Genomic DNA, 18,188 nt, shown 5'->3' on the forward strand with positions numbered 1-18,188 from the left:
TTCTCTGCCATTGAAGCTCTCCGCGATGAACTTTCTTCTTTGGCGAGTGCAATTCCTTCCGTTAGTGCGTGGCCACAATCTCCTCGGGTGTATTGATGGATCCTTTCCTTAGCCTTCGGCAATTACTGATCCAACGCAAGCAGATCTGTGGGAGCGCCAGGATCAGTTGATCCTTTCTTGGTTGATTTCGTCTCTCTCCGAGTAGACACTGCCGCATGTAATCTGTGCTAAATCATCGTTGGAGGCATGGCAGACCCTGAATCGCGTCTTCGCTCCGTCATCTAGGTCCAGAGTCATGGATCTTAAGGACCGTCTCTTTCGTTTGCAGAAAGGATCGTCGACGGTAGCAGAATTTCTTCTCGATGCTCGTTCTTTGGCTGACGCACTTGCCACGATCAATAATCCTGTTGCTGAAGAAGACCTTGTCTTGGAAATTCTTCGTGGACTCGGCGAAGATTATCGTGATTTTGCGACATCGATTCACCTACGGGTGGAACGGATCTCGTTCTTGGATCTTTCGGGCCTGCTGCTGAGCTAAGAGCTCTATCTCTCTTCTTCGGCAACGACGACTGCCTCTGGTATTTTGACAGCAAATGTTGCATCCACTTCGCACAATTCAGATCGGCGAGGTTCTTTCCTTTCTCATTCTGGAAACAATTCTGGCAATTATCACAGTCCTTCGAACTGGTCCCAAGGCCGAAATGCGAACTCTGGATATTATCGCAATAATTCTGGTAATGCTAATTCTGGTTATCGCACTAATGGAGGATCCAATAATCGCAACAACTCAAGGTACGGTGGCAATAGTGGCTCTTCTGCTCGTGGCTCTCAGTCTCAACAGCCTTCTTCTCCACCGTCTGGATCTGGTGGTAACAATTCGTCTTTCATGAACACACCCAGGGAGCATGAACACACCCAGGGAGCAGTGTCAAATCTGTAGAATGGATGGCCATCTCGCATCTCAGTGTCCACAGTGCTATAATCATGCTTATTTGGGTAACATTTTTTGTTCCTCTGCTCATCTTTCCATTTCCTTCTCCACCATCTCTCATTCTTGGATCTTAGATACCGGATCTAATAATCATGTTACTTCAGACCTTTCTAATCTAGCAGTCTGTGAACCATATTCAGGGAATGATCATGTTATAGTTGGGAACAGTAATCCTCTCTCCATCTCCTTAATTGGTTCTATGGTGGCTTCACACTCTGGAAATAATTTTTCCTTATCTTCTGTTTTACTTGTCCCTAATATACACAACAATCTATTATCCATCTCACGATTTTGTTCTGATAATGGTGTGTACTTTGTCTTCTCATCTGATGCCTTTGTTGTCAAGGACTGCCAGACCCACCAGAACCTCTGCCACGGCCAGAGTGGCAACGGTCTCTACACTCTGACTCTCACTCCATCATCATCGTCTCCTACAACATTTTCTACTACTGTTTCGTCTCCTACTACAATAACGGATTGGCATCGGCGTCTCGGCCATCCCACGCTCTCTCATGTTCACCGCATTCTTTCCACGCTACCTACAGCTCCATCTGCTGATGCCTTTCCCACTTGTGATGCGTGCCGCTGCTCTTATAGTCACAGGTTACCATTTGTATCTTCTACTTCCATTAGCTCTAAACCTTTAGAACTTGTACACAGCGACATTTGGGGTCCATCCCCTGTAGTTTCCTATGATGGCTTTCGTTACTACTTGGTTCTGATTGATGATTTCTCCAAGTATTCTTGGATTTACCCAATGAAAAATAAATCTGATACTCTCACTGTGTTCACTCGATTTAAGTTGCTTGTTGAAAAGTTTTTTGGAACTTCTATTATCTCATTACAAACAGATGGGGAGGGGAATTTGTGAAATTAATAAAACATTTTGCGGGCAGTGGTATATCTCATCGCATATCTTGTCCACACACCCAGGCCCAAAACGGTGTTGCCGAGCGCAAGCATCGGCACATCATCGAATGTGGACTTGCTCTATTGTTTCAAGCTGGTATGCCCGACACCTTCTGGTCTGGTGCTTTCCAAACAGCAATTTATTTGATTAATAGAATACCACTGGGAATTCTCGGCCAGCTATCTCCCTATCAGGGTCTCTTTGGAACAGTCCCTGATTATAATTTTCTTCGAGTTTTTGGTAGTCTTTGTTATCCTTCGCTTAGACCCTATGCCAAAAACAAGCTTCAAAAACGATCCAGGCCCTGTGTCTTTATTGGTTATTCCCTCTCCTACAAAGGGTATCTCTGCTATGACCCTTCCACCTGCAAAACGTTTATCCCGCGTCACGTTGTCTTTGACGAACAACGTTTTCCATTTTGTGATCTGCAATCTTCACGGCCTGCTTCCTTACCAATTTCCACTTGGATTTCCTCTCCTGTGTCCATTCTTCTACCATGCCCATCTGGCAATCCACTACAGGGTACTGGTGCTACAACTGAACTGTCGTCTTCTGGCATTATGGCTGCACAAGGTCATGACTCTACTATGGCTGACACGGGTACTTCAGGTGCTATTGTTGATGTTAATTCTGTTTCAGATGTTTTTAATGATGTAAATGATAATGAGGCATGTGTACCCCCTGCTTGTAATATTGAACAGCCCAATGGGCATCTAGTGCATGGTTATGATACTGTTGGGCCTCCTCATGGGCCTACTGTGACCAGTACCCACCAAATGGTCACAAGATCCAAATCAGGCTCTAGAGTTGCCCCACCAAACAGGCTGAATTTGCACGTTACGCAGCCTTTGCTTCAAAGTGATATTTCAGACGTTCCAGTACCTACATGTTATACGCAAGCAGCCCTCCATTTCCGAATTCAACGCTTTGGTAAAGAATGGGACTTGGGTCCTTGTCCCACCACATGATGCTCGGAACATCATAGGCTATAAGTGGGTGTTTCATGTCAAACGCAACCCAGATGGTTCTATAGAGAGATATAAGGCCCGTTTAGTGGCCAAAGGCTTCAATCAGCGTCCTGGTTTTGACTTCGATGAAACCTACAGTCCGATTGTTAAACCGGTTACGATTCGTGTTGTTTTATCCTTGGCTGTGACACATGATTGGCCGATCCGTCAACTAGATTTCTCCAACGCTTTCTTCCATGGAGATCTCATTGAAACTGTCTGTATGACTCAACCACTTGGTTTTGTGGATACCGTGCATCCGACTCATGTGTGTCTTCTTCGGAAATCACTCTATGACCTCAAACAGGCCCCACGTGCTTGGTATACCAAGCTCAGCACATTTATCACTTCACATGGGTTTGTGGCATAACGATACTTCTCTCTTTGTATATCAGTCCTCATCTGTGGTGATATACTTTCTCATCTATGTCGATGACATACTTATCACGGGTAATGATTCCATCGCCATCACAAATTTGTATCGGGCTCTATCTACCATGTTTGCTATCAAAGATCTTGGTGATCTACAGTATTTCTATGGTATTGAGGTGACCCGTACCTCACATGGACTACTCCTTACACAGCAAAAATACATTTCAGATTTACTAGCTAAGACTAAAATGGATGGTGCCAAGCCCATCTCCACACCGGTTGCAATGGGGCAACCTTTATCTTCTACAACTGGGTCTTTATTGCCTGATGGTACACTTTATAGGCAAACTATCGGAGCACTACAATATTTGGCAGCCACTCGCCTAGACATTGGCTACGCAGTTAGTAAGGCAGCACAGTTCATGCATGCTCCAACAGATTCTCATTGGGCTGCGGTCAAGCGCATATTGCGCTACCTAAAGGGCACTATCTCCTTGGGCCTATTTTTTTCTCGCACATCTTCTATATCTTTCACGGCTTATTTGGATGCGGATTGGGCCAGATGTTCTGATGACAGGCACTCTACAATGGGCTATGGGATCTTCTTAGAGACTCATCTAGTTTCTTGGTGTTCAAAGAAACAACGCACGGTGGCCCGTAGCTCCACAGAGGCTGAGTATCGTGCTCTAGCAGCCACGACAACTGAGCTTGTATGGATTCGCTCCTTGCTAGGTGAGCTTGGTGTCTTTCTCCCTATGGCACCGATCTTGTATTGTGATAATATTGGTGTGAGGTACATGACGGCCAATCCAGTCTTCCATTCCCGGACGAAGCACATCGAGATTGACTTTCATTTTGTGCGAGATTTGGTTGCTGCCAAGCGGTTACTTATCCGATTTGTCTCCACACATGATCAGCTCGCCGATCTCCTTACCAAAGGCCTTCCTCGCACACAGTTCCTTGGTCTACAGGACAAGCTGGCGGTCTCCGATCCGCTGCGCTTGCGGGGACGTGTTAAGGAGAAGTGACACATATACACCTCATGTATTGTTTATCTATATAGAAGTTACGTGTCACTATCAGAGGGCTCTAGAAGCTTCTCATCTTTTGTATTATATATACAGCAAAACATAATAAAGAAAGTGTGGAATTTGTCATATTCAATAATGGTAAGGGCATCCCTATCTCTGGTATTGGTTCCGTTATTGTCTCCAATTTACAACACGACTTGTCTCCTAATGATGTGTTAGTTGTTCCACACATTGCAAGAAATCTGATTTCTGTATCTAAGCTCACCCATGACAATAATTGATCTGATACCATAAAAGAGAACGTAATTGGTAGTGATTAAAGTTGTGCACTTCAGTTTGGTATGGTGTTGAATTTATACTTGATTTTTGTTACAATTGATAAGGGCTAAGTGCCCAGCTGTACTTGGGTTCTGTTACAATTGTTAAGGGCTAAGAACCCAATTGTACATAGTTATGGTTGAGGAGTGTAATAAGATTTGAGTTATCTACAATAACCATAGTTGAGCAGGTCAACGTGAAGGTGTTCTATTATCACTATATTCTAATAAAAAAGGGCTAATTTCTATTTCATATTCTAGTGAATAAATGTATTCACTCGGTTGTCTGAATTCAGATGTATACTGCTTTACAATTTACTACTCCAGTCATGTGGCATCAACAAGTTCTCTGTAAGACTGTAACTATAGCTGGTTTACTTGGGATACTACCCTATGCCCTGAATTTTACTTAGTTTTTTCTATTCTGCTTGAAAAGTCTTTTTTTAACTTAATAAGATTTTCTTAAGAATTTTTCCTCAGAGTAATAACTTTCGCATTGTACTTATGACATTGGAGCTTGATGCAACTCCACATACTCTTTTGGTATATTTGTTGCGCATGCTATATAGCTAGCAGATTTTCTAAAAATAGTTAAGACATTGTTTTTGAGCACTCTATTTTTCATTCTGAATGTTAGGTATGAGTTATCCTCATGAAGAAGAAATTTAAATGCATTTGTTGGTTTAGGGTGTGGAACTCTGCACAATGTTTATTTATGGATTCATGTTTCGAGTCTGGGGAGTGGAGGAGTGCAAAGAATTTTTTTTTTTTGGGGATGGGGGTGGAAAGGGGAGGAAGTGTAGTATATAACAGGGCAGCAGCCCTTAATATCTTTTTTTTTTTTTAATAGCAGCAACATCAACATGAACCCTGCTTAATCATGTTCAAAAAACAAAAGTGGAAGTTTATAAGTAAATGATTGATACAATGAAACATAGAGGGATTGAAAGAGAAAGCATATAAAAGGAATTCAGAGGGCTAAGTGATGCTACATTTTACTGCTTTTTTTTTTCAAAGAATAAGTAAATAATGATAACTCATGCTGCTGCTTCTTCTTATCTACTTATCTTTTTTTTTTTTTTTCTTTGTAATGACTAATGACGATGTTGTTAGTTGTTCCTTCTTCTTCTTCTACTATCTACTTCTCTGTTTATTTTTTTTTCTTTGTAATGATTAATCGATGATGCTGTTAGCTGCTGCAGTGTTGCTGCTTGCCTACTTCTTCTACTTTTTTTTTTCTTATGATGTTGATGCAGTGCTTCTTCTTATCCTTCTCTATTTTTTGGTAATGAATGAACTAATGATGCTAACATGTTGCTGATGCTTCTTCTTCTTCTTCTTTTTTGTGTGTGACATAGCATCTTCTTTTTTCTATTCTTGTTTTTTTATTTTTTATTTTTGGATTCTATCCTCTTAAGATCAGATTCGGTGGTTTGGTTGTAGTTAAAATGTCCATCGTTGCTTTAGTTTGGTGTTTTAGTGTAATTTGCAAACTCATATCCCATAGTTGTAAGAGAGACACACTGCCGAGCAAAACAACAAGAGAAGAAGAGAAAAATGAAGAGTGGGGGGGGGGCAGCATTTAAGCTTCTTATTTGTTGTTTATTGAAGTTTATTTGAATAAGCTTTAGTTATTGGTACCTGTGCATAGCTCTTATCACCTCAGTCTTACTAAGTAGCGTATATTGTTATTTGATGGTTTTGTGTAGGATGGAAATGGTGTTCAGGTCTTGGAATTTCAGTTTTGGGCCTGGTTTCCTCACTAAGAGTATAGCTTCTGTGGCTTCAGATATCCATGAACTCATATTGTTTTATTGGTTAGGCTATGAATTTTGTATAGGAGGGAGTCTCTTCGGGTCTTGTTGCTAAGTATCTGCACCTTAGTACTTTTGACACTGTTTTTCTTTCGTATTTAGTGGATGTTGGGAATATTTTAATTTATGTTGGCACTAGTAAAATTGTTATTTTATGTGAGATGAATGTGCTGTATATGAAACAAGTGATCGACAGGATTAATATGGATGAATGTATTATATATGAAATAGGTGATAGGATGAATCTATTATATTTGAAATAGGTTAATGGATTGGATATAGAAACTAATTTTTTTTTTAAAAAAAAAAAACCACATTTAGCGGTATTTTTTTACAAACGGTGCTAAAAAATAGAAATTCAATACCTACGACGGTGCTTTTTTAAACACCGTTGTAATATATTTTTTCCAGTGTTTATTGAAAAACACCGTAAAAATAGAAATTAATACCTATCACGACACTTTTATAAATGTCATTGCAGTACACTTTCCCCGACGTTTATTAAAAAATGCCGCTAAAAAAATGAACATACACAGGCACACTTAAAAAACGTTATTGTACATAAATGAAGGTACCTTTGATGGGGTATCTGTGGCGCACAATATAAACACCGCTATAGCCTACAACAACATTTCTTTGACCTATAGCGGCGTTAAAATGCCGTCGTAGGCCCAGTTTCTTGTAGTGAAGTAACGCTATTTGACTCTAAAAAAGGTGAGCATAGTTTTTTTTTTAGCCCGAATATTCTCTGGGACCCGGGCCGGCCCCTAGGATTTTATTAAAACATGCCAAATAAAGGGAAATACATTGGGGGAGACTTGTCCTCCTTACCCCTAACCCAAATCCAAGATACACTCCACTCTGATTTACCTCTAACCCTGCCCCATAAACAATTACAATCGTAAGACCGGTAGACCTATGGACTCTTCCCTAACTATTTGTTGGATCTCAAATGGAATGCCCCTGTCATTACCAAAATCCGGGTCACACAAAGTGTCGCAGGCGTAATTTGCAAGCCAATCTGCAGCCCTATTTTTCTCCCTGTACGTACATGCTACCATAGGACGCATTTCCTCCACCCATCTCAGCGCTTCCTGCAACCAGTACCACACTTTCCAAATCCTACACTTTCTCTGCATAATGCTTATGGACTGTAGAGGCCGAATTTGACTCAATATGCACCCCGGATAGACCAAGCTCTTGACATAACCACAGCCCATCTCAAAACGCTCACATTTCGGTCATGGAATTTGTGCTCTCCCCATAAAATCTCGCACAGGCCGCCACCACCCTACCCTCACTGTCACGGATTATACATCCTCCCCCTCCTACCCCTGGATTTCCCCTACAGGCGCCGTCGATGTTAAGCTTCACAGAAGATGTGGGGGGGGGGGGGGGCACCAACAAACCGTCTTAAGGGGGTTGAAAAGACAACCCAAAAAATTGGAGGACCAAAGACTCTTGCAACGAAGGCATCCTAAACCCAGAAAACTTAAGGGGAATCTCATGAATCCATCCCCTTATTGTTTCCACAATCATTCTAGTAGAACGGCCTTTCTCACCATGCTTTCTGCCATTCCTTTCCTTCCATAACTCCCACACAATAAATAAGGGCACCAGACCTATAATCAGCGCACATAGGCTTCCCCTATTAGCATGACTCTGCCAGAAAAGTATCTTACTTCTCACCTCCTGCCATGGAACGATCTCCACCTAAAACAACCTGGAATAAAATTCCCAGACCTTTGCAGCCGTCCCCCCCCCCCCCCACACCAAGCAGTGGGAAGTAGTTTCCACCTTTGGATCGCCACAACACAAACATTTTGATGCCAAAGGAATTCCAATCTTCTTCAACGAGTCATCGGTTGGAATCCCCCCATATAGGACCTGCCAAGTGAAGAACCCAATTTTGGTGGGGACCATTTGGTTCCAAATCCATTTAGAAAAATCCCTATTAGCGGCCGTGCTCCTAATGAAGTTCCAGATCGCCCTCGTCGAGAACATGCCATTACTTTCTAGTGTCTATATAAGAAAATCATTCTTCTCAGAGAGGCTATAATTACCATTCAACACACTACTACGCACCTCATCCGAGTCAATTTTAAGCAGCTCCAACTGTTCCCAGCTGCCATCACTGTGAAGCACATCTTTCACACGTAAGCAAGAGGTCAAGGTTCAGAGCTCCATCCACCTGGTCAACCAACGGTCCCCTACTAGTCCAATTATCAGTCCAAAGCCCCACGTCCCCCCTTCCTAACATCCATCGGGATTTAGCTAGGATCAGCTCCTTGTACTCTAGTGTCATGCGCCATGAGATCGAACAAGAAACAGGAGGGGCTGCCAATGCCACAAGCAGGTTCTTAAAAAATTTTGCTTTAAAGAACCTTGACCACAACATGGACTCCAGAGAGAGAATTTGCCACAGCCCTTTCAATCTAAGTGCAGCTCCAGTGTCTTCCAAACGTCTAATACCAAGCCCTCCTTCTGCAAGCGGGAGACAAACTGTCCCCCAGTTGACCCAATGATGCCGATTACCCCATTGCGACTCACCCCATAAGAAATTGGCACACGTGCTATTAAATCGTCACATAATGTTTTTAGGGACATCCACCATAGCCATGACGTGTAATGGCATAGAAGACATCACATGCCTGAGAAGGATAAGTCTTCCCCCAGCGGACAACAATTTACCTTTCCAGCCTACCACCTTGCTACAAACTTTAGACAGAACCGGGCGGCATAAATGGGAGCCCCTAGATAAGTTAGAAGAAACCTCCTTCTGGGGAACCCTGTGATTGCCTCAATCATGCGACACCTTCTCCCAGGAGCCTTGCTCCCCACCACGAAGCAGCTTTTGGTTTTATTCACCATTTGGCTAGAGGACCCCTCATATTGATCAATGAAGCCAATGATCTATTGCAGTGAACTCTTTAAACCCTACGTAAAGATGATGGTGTCATCGACAATAGGCTGTGCGAGATGCCCGGGCATCCTCTTGGCACCTTAAAAAACTTGGCCCTTCCTTCACAAAACAGTAACCTCAAACTCCTACTCAGCACTTCCTCTGCAAGAATGAAAAGGGCGGGAGAAAGTGGATCACCTTGCCTCACTCCCCAGGTTGATTTAAAGAAATCGGACTGTCCTCCATTAATTACCACTGAGAACCAACAATTTTCCACCACTTTTCTAATCAGAGCAACCCATTCAACGCCAAACCCAAATCTGTTCAAGACTTCAAACAAAAACCCCCATTCCAATCTGTCGTATGCCTTTGCCATGTCCAGTTTAAGCAGCACATTACCTCCCCTGGCATCCCTGTTAATGTCCTGAACCACTTCTTGAACTAGAGCAATATTGTCATGTATACACCTACCCTGCATAAAAGCTCCTTGCTCCTCGGAGATGATATTAGGCAGAACCAACGCTAATCTACTTTCGTATCTTTTTGAGATGAGAAATATCAAGCAAGAAAGAGAAGTCACATATCAGCATCTCAATATCTCCGATCTATTTTAAGGGAAAAGCAGGTATTCTTTATCCTTCCACAGTTTTCTACCCTAGATTAGTAAGGCTATTATACTGCAATATGTGCATTATTTGCATTGGCTCAACCTTCAGAATCATCTCTTTTGTCAAACTAGTAGATTTGGAATTTGGTATTGAAGAATTGAATGCCCTTCTAGAGCTAGAAGAAACCAAAACATTCAAGTACTTTTATCCCTCCATCTCGCTTCTTAAACTAAATGAGTACGATGAAATTTGTACCATCATTTTATCCAACATCCCATCACTCTAAAAATTAACTAAACATTTGAACCTCGTAGCAAAAGTGCTGCATTTGATTGTCCAATCAAATATCATACCTCGTGCCGGTAAACATGATTATGTCATTCTTTTCAAAGCATATCTCATTTACTGTCTGATGCGAGGAAAGCGAATCAAAATATCTTGGATCATCATGAGTCACATGGAAAGGTTTGATATCCTCTGTAACACAGGGAACCTCCCATATGGACGTCTCATCACTGCAATTTTGATGCACTTTGGTGTTGATCTAAGTGATAAAGGAGTGGCTGAAATTCCGGATGACATCGACAAATGCACCCTCAAGATGCTAGGAGTTCCATTGAAGGAGACTACTTCAAGATCCGACAACGAGGATGAATAGAGGAGCAGTTTCTGAAGAAGTTTCTTTTATATTTTCTATCATGGTTGTAATATTTTAATTGGCACATTTCTGGCCAACATACTTTATTTTTAAGTTTTATTTTAAATTTTTGACTTAATTATGCCTTTGATGAACTACTTTACTTTCATTGAGTACAATAGTTAATTGTCAATCCTGGTTAAATATACTCTGTTTTTTATATCAATGAAAGTTAGATATTATATAGATGGTTGTTTATGCTTGTGTATGCTTGCACACTGCTTTATTAAATTTTATTTATGCACATGCTTAGAAAGAGCTTTGCTCATATTTCCCTAGCACCAATTTAGGGGGAGCATATTAGACTCTTGCCCCTCCTTTTGTTGATGACAAAAGGGGGAGAGATAAATTGATTCTCAATTTTCAGTTGTAAGGATCAAATGCTCACCATTATGATCATTATATTAAATTGATTTAGTGCTTACCATTATGTATTCATTTGGTTCAAAATCATCATTTTCATACTATATTTGACAACATATTGATGTTTGATCTAAATTTCCTAAACTTTGATATATATAAATCTATTTATCTCCTTGAGAATCAAATGTTTGTCATTATTAAAAAGGGGGAGATTGTTCAGAAATGGAATCCCACTATCCTAAGCAAACCTTGAGTAGGTTTTGATGATAACAAAAATATGAAAGCATTTAACATTACTTGTTAGATCATGTGTTGTAGCCTGAAGTTAAATAGCAAGAATCAAGTGAAGAATGAACAATAGAAGAATGAAGAACATCACTTAAAGACTAAAGGACATTATCCATGAAGAACAAAAAGAAATAAAGAATGAAGATTGCAGAATATCACTTGAAGAAATCAAGAATCAAGCACCATCAACAAATGGACGAACTCAATTTACTTAGCCTAGGATAGATCACTGATTTGTATGTTCTTTTTCACATCATTCACATGCATGTGATAGTCTATATAGACCTTAGGTGATGCCCAATAACCATTAAAATTATCCAAACTTAGTGGATATAGGATGGTGAAAAGATACCCAAAATCAAATGGTTGAAAACAAACCAAACTGTTTGATAGTCGAACGGTAAAACAGACATGCAACCCTTAGAGAAATAAAATGTTAGTGGTTAATACCGTTCGAACCTGAGGTCAACTAGATAATGATAGACCCCAACGGCTCTCTATTACCCCAACGGTCATATCCTAACGGTCGATCGACAATCATGAAGGTTGACCATCAGAGGCTAAAATAGAGCCGTTAAACCTTTTTCTCCACCAATTTTTTGAGCAAAAAAGTGGATTATAAATTCAATCTTTACAAACCATTATGACTATCAACTAACATCGAAACTAGCGATTTATTGTTGAGAGATCAAATCAATTCCAAAATACATTTTGAGTTTAAGAATATTCTTCAAATCACATACTACAAGAACTCAAACATTCAAGTATCCCCACTCTTCAATCTACTACATCAAAAGGAATGTAACAAGGAGCTTAAAGTGAATTCATCTCATATAATCATTTGCATCCACAACAAGGGGTAGGGTCACACTCCTTGTTAGGTAACAATTCAATTCTCCTATTAAAATTGTTCTTGCTCTTGAGTTTGTGTCCTGTTAGGTAATAATTTAATTCTTCTATTAATATTGTTTTTTCTCTTGGGTATATGTAAACTCTAGATTGAGCATTGTTGCATTACATTAATTTAGATTGCACTTAGACTTGTGCAAGGATCCTCTTATTCTTAAAAGATTGTAAAGGATCCTCTTATCCTTGAAAAAGATTTATAAATCTGCTATTTCTCCACCTATTGTATTAAAAGAGAAATACTAGTGGAATTCTCTCAAGGGTTGAGAGGAATGGATGTAGACTCGTGGAGTCGAACCACTATAAATCTGTGTGTCTTTCTTGATTGTACATTTATTTACATTGCTGAATTGTGAATTGCTTAAATATAATTCCGTAGTACAAAAAAATTCATATATCCTTCTAGTTTATCGAAAAAGAGGCAAAATCCACTAGTAACAACCTTCACCCCCTCTAGGTTATTTCACAATACCCAGTTGAGTATTGATCAAATATGAAAAATCCTAAGGGATATTGTTCCGTGGATGTAGGAAAATTTCTGAACCATGTATATTGTGTGTTGTGGATATCTACGTTGGTATAGAAGTGCATTTGTGTGTGCAGAGTGAGTGTGTCTCTCTTGGTAGGCTTGGCCAATCTTGGTGTAGTGCAGGAGAGCATATTAACTGTAGCTGGTAATTGGGATTGTCATCCCAGCCAGTGGTGTCTACTTTTTTCGCTAAAAGGTCATTTGTATTTAATAAAATAATAAAAAAAAACACAGATTGAGCTCCAAACATTTCAGTGCTAGTGTTGGAACAAAGACACAATTTCAAGAGTATAAATCTTAAAAACACTTATTCACACCCTTAGTGTGTTGAAACTTGTTCAACAGTTACACACACCCATAATTAAAATTTGCCACATGTTAAATTTCAGTGTCTAATTCAATTACTACCCCCTTGTATTGGTTGCATCCCGTGTATGTTCACGCATGAATACTAGTATTCTAGACATTTTGTGTACTCTTCCAACTCTTAGTGTAAATAGACAATTTAAGTTCAAAAAAATATTAAAATAGATGGTACAAATTTATTTTATGATTTTCGAACACATCATATTCCTAGATTTATTTTACTATTTGGATGGAAAACTCTCTCAAACTCGTAGAGAACCTTGAGGTATCCACAAAATTGAAGTCTGTTCAATTTACCACATGACATAATCTTGGGTTATCATGGCTTATTAGGATGGCCCATCTTAATTAATTTAGCTTTTACTGAAATCATCATCTTGAGAAATAATTAAAAAACAAATAAAAAATTATCATCGATCATAAGTAATAAGGTTTCATATTTTTTATGGTTATTATAAAAATAGGAAAAATTAAAAAAATTAGGCTACGTGGAATCAAGTCTAGACACAAGAATGGCTAAATGATTGCCCCAACCCCAGTGAAACGAAAAATCCTACCCCTATCGGATGCCCTTGTATGCTCTCATTGGCAGCCCTGTATTGGTGCACAACCTTACCTTATATAAAAATAATATAAAATAAAATGAGAGTCAATTGAGTCAAGTCAACCCCGTCGGAGGGGTTTTGCTTGACTTGAAAGACAAAGGGTTCAATTTTCCACTAAGGTGTGTAAATTAATCTACAGACCATTTAAAGCCATTGGATCGCTTTCTGATGCGACATGAAAGAATAGAGGACTCAACTAAATCTTGTGTTTACTATTTTTTTTTTAATATTCCTCCTTGCTTCGTAGTTTTTTCCTTTTCATATCAGATTTGTGGATCCCACATGATACACATGACCTTTGCAGTTACCTCATGATGCGTTACAACATCATGCTGTAACAAAAGAGGATAAAAATTCAATCTTACAGGACTCTACAATGACTTAGACTTACATAAGAACGGCCTTGATGAACATGACTACTTCCAGAAACCAAGAAGAAACACACGTGGAATGCTGTGATTAGTGAAGAATTCAAGATCGTACTCTGATAGGTGCTGGATAACTGAGTCATCGCAGCAGCGGCTTATCCATTAGACGTGCCAATACACGTACACAGTGTAGCTGAGTCATCTCTGATTTTGTTTTTCATAAAAATTGATTTTGGATGGTTAGGATCTCTATTTAGTGGGACCCCTTTATCTTAATTGGAGTTTAGATCTCACCACATGAATATGCCACGTTTTGCGTATCCTACATTTAGAAATGAAAATCTTTTAGGTAGTTATCCATGTAACAATGAGCGTAGGAACCACGTGTGCACTAGTAGCAATTGAGAGCGTATGCGCTGACATCTAGAGGGCGGGGCAGTTATTTTGTTAAAATTTCATTTGTATTTAATAGAATAAAAAATAAAAAAAAAACACAGATTGAGCTCCAAACGTTTCAATGCTAGTGTTGGAACAGAGACAATTTCAAGGGTAAAATCTTAAATACACTTATTCACACCCTTAGTGTGTTGAAACATGTTCAACAGTTACACACCAATAATTAAAATTTCTGTATCGAACAATATAGTAATCATACATAATTACTCTTTGTCTTATTTGATCTACGTCAAATGGTTGCAACTCCATTATTAATTCCTGAATCTTTAACCATTCATCACACTTATTGAGGTACAATACTTGAAACAGTCAACCCATTGATAGAAATATCATCAGCCATCAATTGCTCAGGTTGAACAGCTAGTCTCCCAACAGAAAAACCAGGTTGCTGAGGCTGAGGAAGATTCAGAGTCTCACTTCTCAACATAACAAACACAGACTTCATAGTTGGTCTGTGTATTGCATTTTCTTGGACACATAACAATCCAATTTGTATGCATCTCAAGATTTCATTAATACAGCACGACTCCATTAAAAGGGGATCCATCAATTCTAGCCCTTCTCCTTCAGTCCATAATTGCCATACCTACAACAGCATAACCCAGTATTAGTAAATTTCGACGCCAATTAATTAGATTTATCCTCTTAACATATTGAAACCTACATATGTTAAGAAGCTTGGTGCATGTTTTGACAGATGGAACTCGGCATTCTTTCTCCCAGTTATGATCTCTAACAGCAGAACTCCAAAGCTAAAAACATCTGACTTTATGGAATATATATACTCCCTCCATGTCATACTCTGGCACCATGTATCCACTATTTGAAATTGGAGAGAAAAAAATGTAGTAAGATCTATTTTGTTAATATATAGCTAATAAGTCACTCATGTTGATAAACAGATGCCCTTTCAAGTGCTCAGTTGCAACTTAATACTTTAAAAACTTGTAAAAAAGTGATAACTGGTCACTTACTAAGTCCCAACTATTGTAACAGTATTAGCTTCACTATTATTTCCTTGCAAGATCTTTGCCATGCCAAAGTCTGAAATTTTTGGGTTCATGTCCTGGTCCAGCAGCACATTGCTAGCTTTTAAGTCTCTGTGAATGATTCTAAGTAGAGAGTTCTCATGAAGATAGAGAACACCACGGGCAATTCCACAAATAATGTTGTAGCGTTTACTCCAATCAAGAAGAACAAGTCTCCTCGAATCTATAGCCAAACAAAATATATAACTGAATGGTTGCCAAATATTATATAACCTCATAAGATCATGGCTTACAAATTCATGGCTTAAGAGGGGGGGGGGGGGGCGGAGTTCATAATTGCTTAGCATCTTAATTAAGCATGATAAGCTAGTATATAGAGCAAATTTGCATTTTGAGTTGGAAGAAATTAAAGGATACCAACCAAAGAGGACACAATCAAGGCTACCATTGGTCATGTACTCATAGACAAGAATCATTTCTTCTCCTTCTGCACAACAACCCAAGAGCCTCACAAGGTTTTTATGTTGAAGTTTCAATATTAATGATACTTCATTCATGAATTCCACTGAACCTTGCTCAGAATTGCTTGAAAGCCTTTTAACTGCTACCATCCTTCCATCAAGTAGTGTTCCCTGAGTAAACAATCATTCAGTACTTCATAATTAATCAAAAATTTATATATAGTTAGAAATATGGAAAGCTATTAAGGATTTAAGAATTAGTCAACTTGAACATTGCATGAGTGGAAAGTCCTTACCTTATAAACTGGTCCAAATCCGCCTCGTCCAAGCATATTTGAATTAGAGAAGTTACTTGTAGCTGCATGTATAGTAGCTAAACTAATCAGTGGAAAGTCCTGAGCTTCCATCTTATCTCTTTGAGGACTGTTCTGTTGCAATGGAACATCTTGAGCAATATTAACAGTGTCTTTCTCTGCATGAACTACAAGATTATCTGGTCATAGTTAAGAATACTCAATCTTCTAAATTGTTACACAACAATCTTTTATAATCCTTACCTTTTCGAGCCCTTTTCCTTTCCACAAGGCCATAGATGCAGAAACCCAAAAGAAATATTGAAACAGATGCTGGTACAGTGACAAGGATCAATATTTTCTTCTTCCCACCTGTTACTTAAAAAAGAAATGGTTTCTCAATTCAATTATAATTCACAAAGATGAATTGATTATAACACTCAGTTACTGTTGAAAATTGAAACACTCACCTTTGCTTGTTGGAACTGATGGAGTAAGAAGAGAAGGCTTAGATTCACTTAGTCCTTGATAGAAAGCATATAACTCATACCTTAAATAGCAACTCTTACCCATAAGTCTTGCCCCTCGAGAAATATTGCAGCAACTAAGAATATATCTTATACCAATTTATAGGCATCTGTCACAATCATTCTTAGACAAACCTATTGTACACTGCACAAGACCATATAGTTTATAGAATATGGTATAATTATCATCTCCCAATGCATACATTCTTGTTGAATTGTAACCAACCCTATCAGAAAGTTTACCCAGAAGCTTTCTTACTGCATCACTATACTTAACAGGGTCTGTAATGTTCTGTGCGTTTATTTCCGTAAGATTTGCGGTAACGTCTACATAGCCTAAGAAATATCTATTCGAGTAGCTCAATTGACAGTATTCCTCCCACACAGTTGCCTCTTTTCTTTGTGGAGAATATTGTTGAATGTCCTGAATTGCGATGTACACACAAGCCCTGCATTAGTCTTGGCTAACAAATCCGAGGCAGAGGAAGAGGCCATACACTCTGTCTGGGTCATTGCCAACAATAGCATCATAAGACTCATAGAGAGAAGCATTAGAGAATAAACAGTCGAAAAGGTTTATAAGATTACCATGGAATGTGCTATTGACGGTGTAGGCTTTGTTTGTACAACTAGGATAAGGAGGGTCTGCAACACCTGGGCTGTGAAACCCAGCAAGAAGGGAATAAAGCAAGATCAACTGAAAGGCTTTCGAGTTTCGACAAACTGAAGAAAGGAATCATTTCCTTTCCTTGGAAGAGTCTTGACACTATGAAAAGACGGTGAATTCTCTCCTAGTGTAAGTTATGGAGTGGCTAAAACCAGTTTAACAAAGACTCCAACTGGAGGTTAACCAACTGGAGGTTAAAGAGGATATCTAGAAACGGAAACCTATTCACGATGCAGAAAACACAACGAAATAAAGCCAAGATGCCTACATCCACAGTGAGATGAGAGCAGTTTCACTAGCAATGGAGAAAAGGGTTACAAGCTATCTTCCTTACATCGCTCTGTGTTTAAAAAGAACTCCCCGTAACCCTAATAACCTCCTATCGCTACAATTTAAAGAGAAAATAAAGAGAAATTTCCATAAGCACCCCATGTAAACCCTTTACAAAGCATATTCGTTCAAACAATTGAAGCATTTCAGAAGAATTCCCTAACCAGACTGTGATGTTCATGACAGCCTCCTTGTCTTTAGGGTTATGGTCCACCCATGAGGGAGCCATATGACTTAATAAAAAGTATGGGACATGGACAGATAACAGAAATGGCATATAATAATTTATATGAAATAAGGTAGCAGATTAGATGTTAATTTTTTTTTCTCATTACATCCATGAATTTTATGGTCAATGAGGAGGATAGGATCATAAGAATAAACTCAAAGA

The 18,188-nt window shown here is 39.2% G+C and overlaps 1 protein-coding gene and 1 pseudogene across 1 annotated transcript; one reads left to right on the forward strand and one right to left on the reverse strand.

Annotated features, from left to right (window-relative positions):
* The first annotated feature begins 295 nt into the window (after positions 1–295).
* Positions 296–940, forward strand: LOC122655350 (GATA zinc finger domain-containing protein 14-like). The gene is made up of 2 exons (XM_043849551.1): positions 296–461; positions 591–940. Exons 1-2 carry the CDS (start codon positions 296–298, stop codon positions 938–940), a joined length of 516 nt encoding a protein of 171 aa, XP_043705486.1.
* Positions 941–14,785: 13,845 nt separating this feature from the next.
* Positions 14,786–17,592, reverse strand: LOC122654204 (annotated as a pseudogene).
* Positions 17,593–18,188: the final 596 nt, after the last annotated feature.

This window comes from Telopea speciosissima, chromosome 3 (assembly GCF_018873765.1).
Source record: "Telopea speciosissima isolate NSW1024214 ecotype Mountain lineage chromosome 3, Tspe_v1, whole genome shotgun sequence".
NCBI lineage: Eukaryota > Viridiplantae > Streptophyta > Magnoliopsida > Proteales > Proteaceae > Telopea > Telopea speciosissima.

What these genes read in the sequence shown, in the direction of transcription:
- LOC122655350 (XM_043849551.1), top strand. Translation starts at nt 296, where the DNA reads ATGGATCTTAAGGACCGTCTCTTTCGTTTGCAGAAAGGATCGTCGACG. An exon ending in TGGACTCGGCGAAGATTATC is followed by an intron (nt 462 to 590) that starts GTGATTTTGCGA and finishes GTATTTTGACAG; the next exon opens with CAAATGTTGCATCCACTTCG.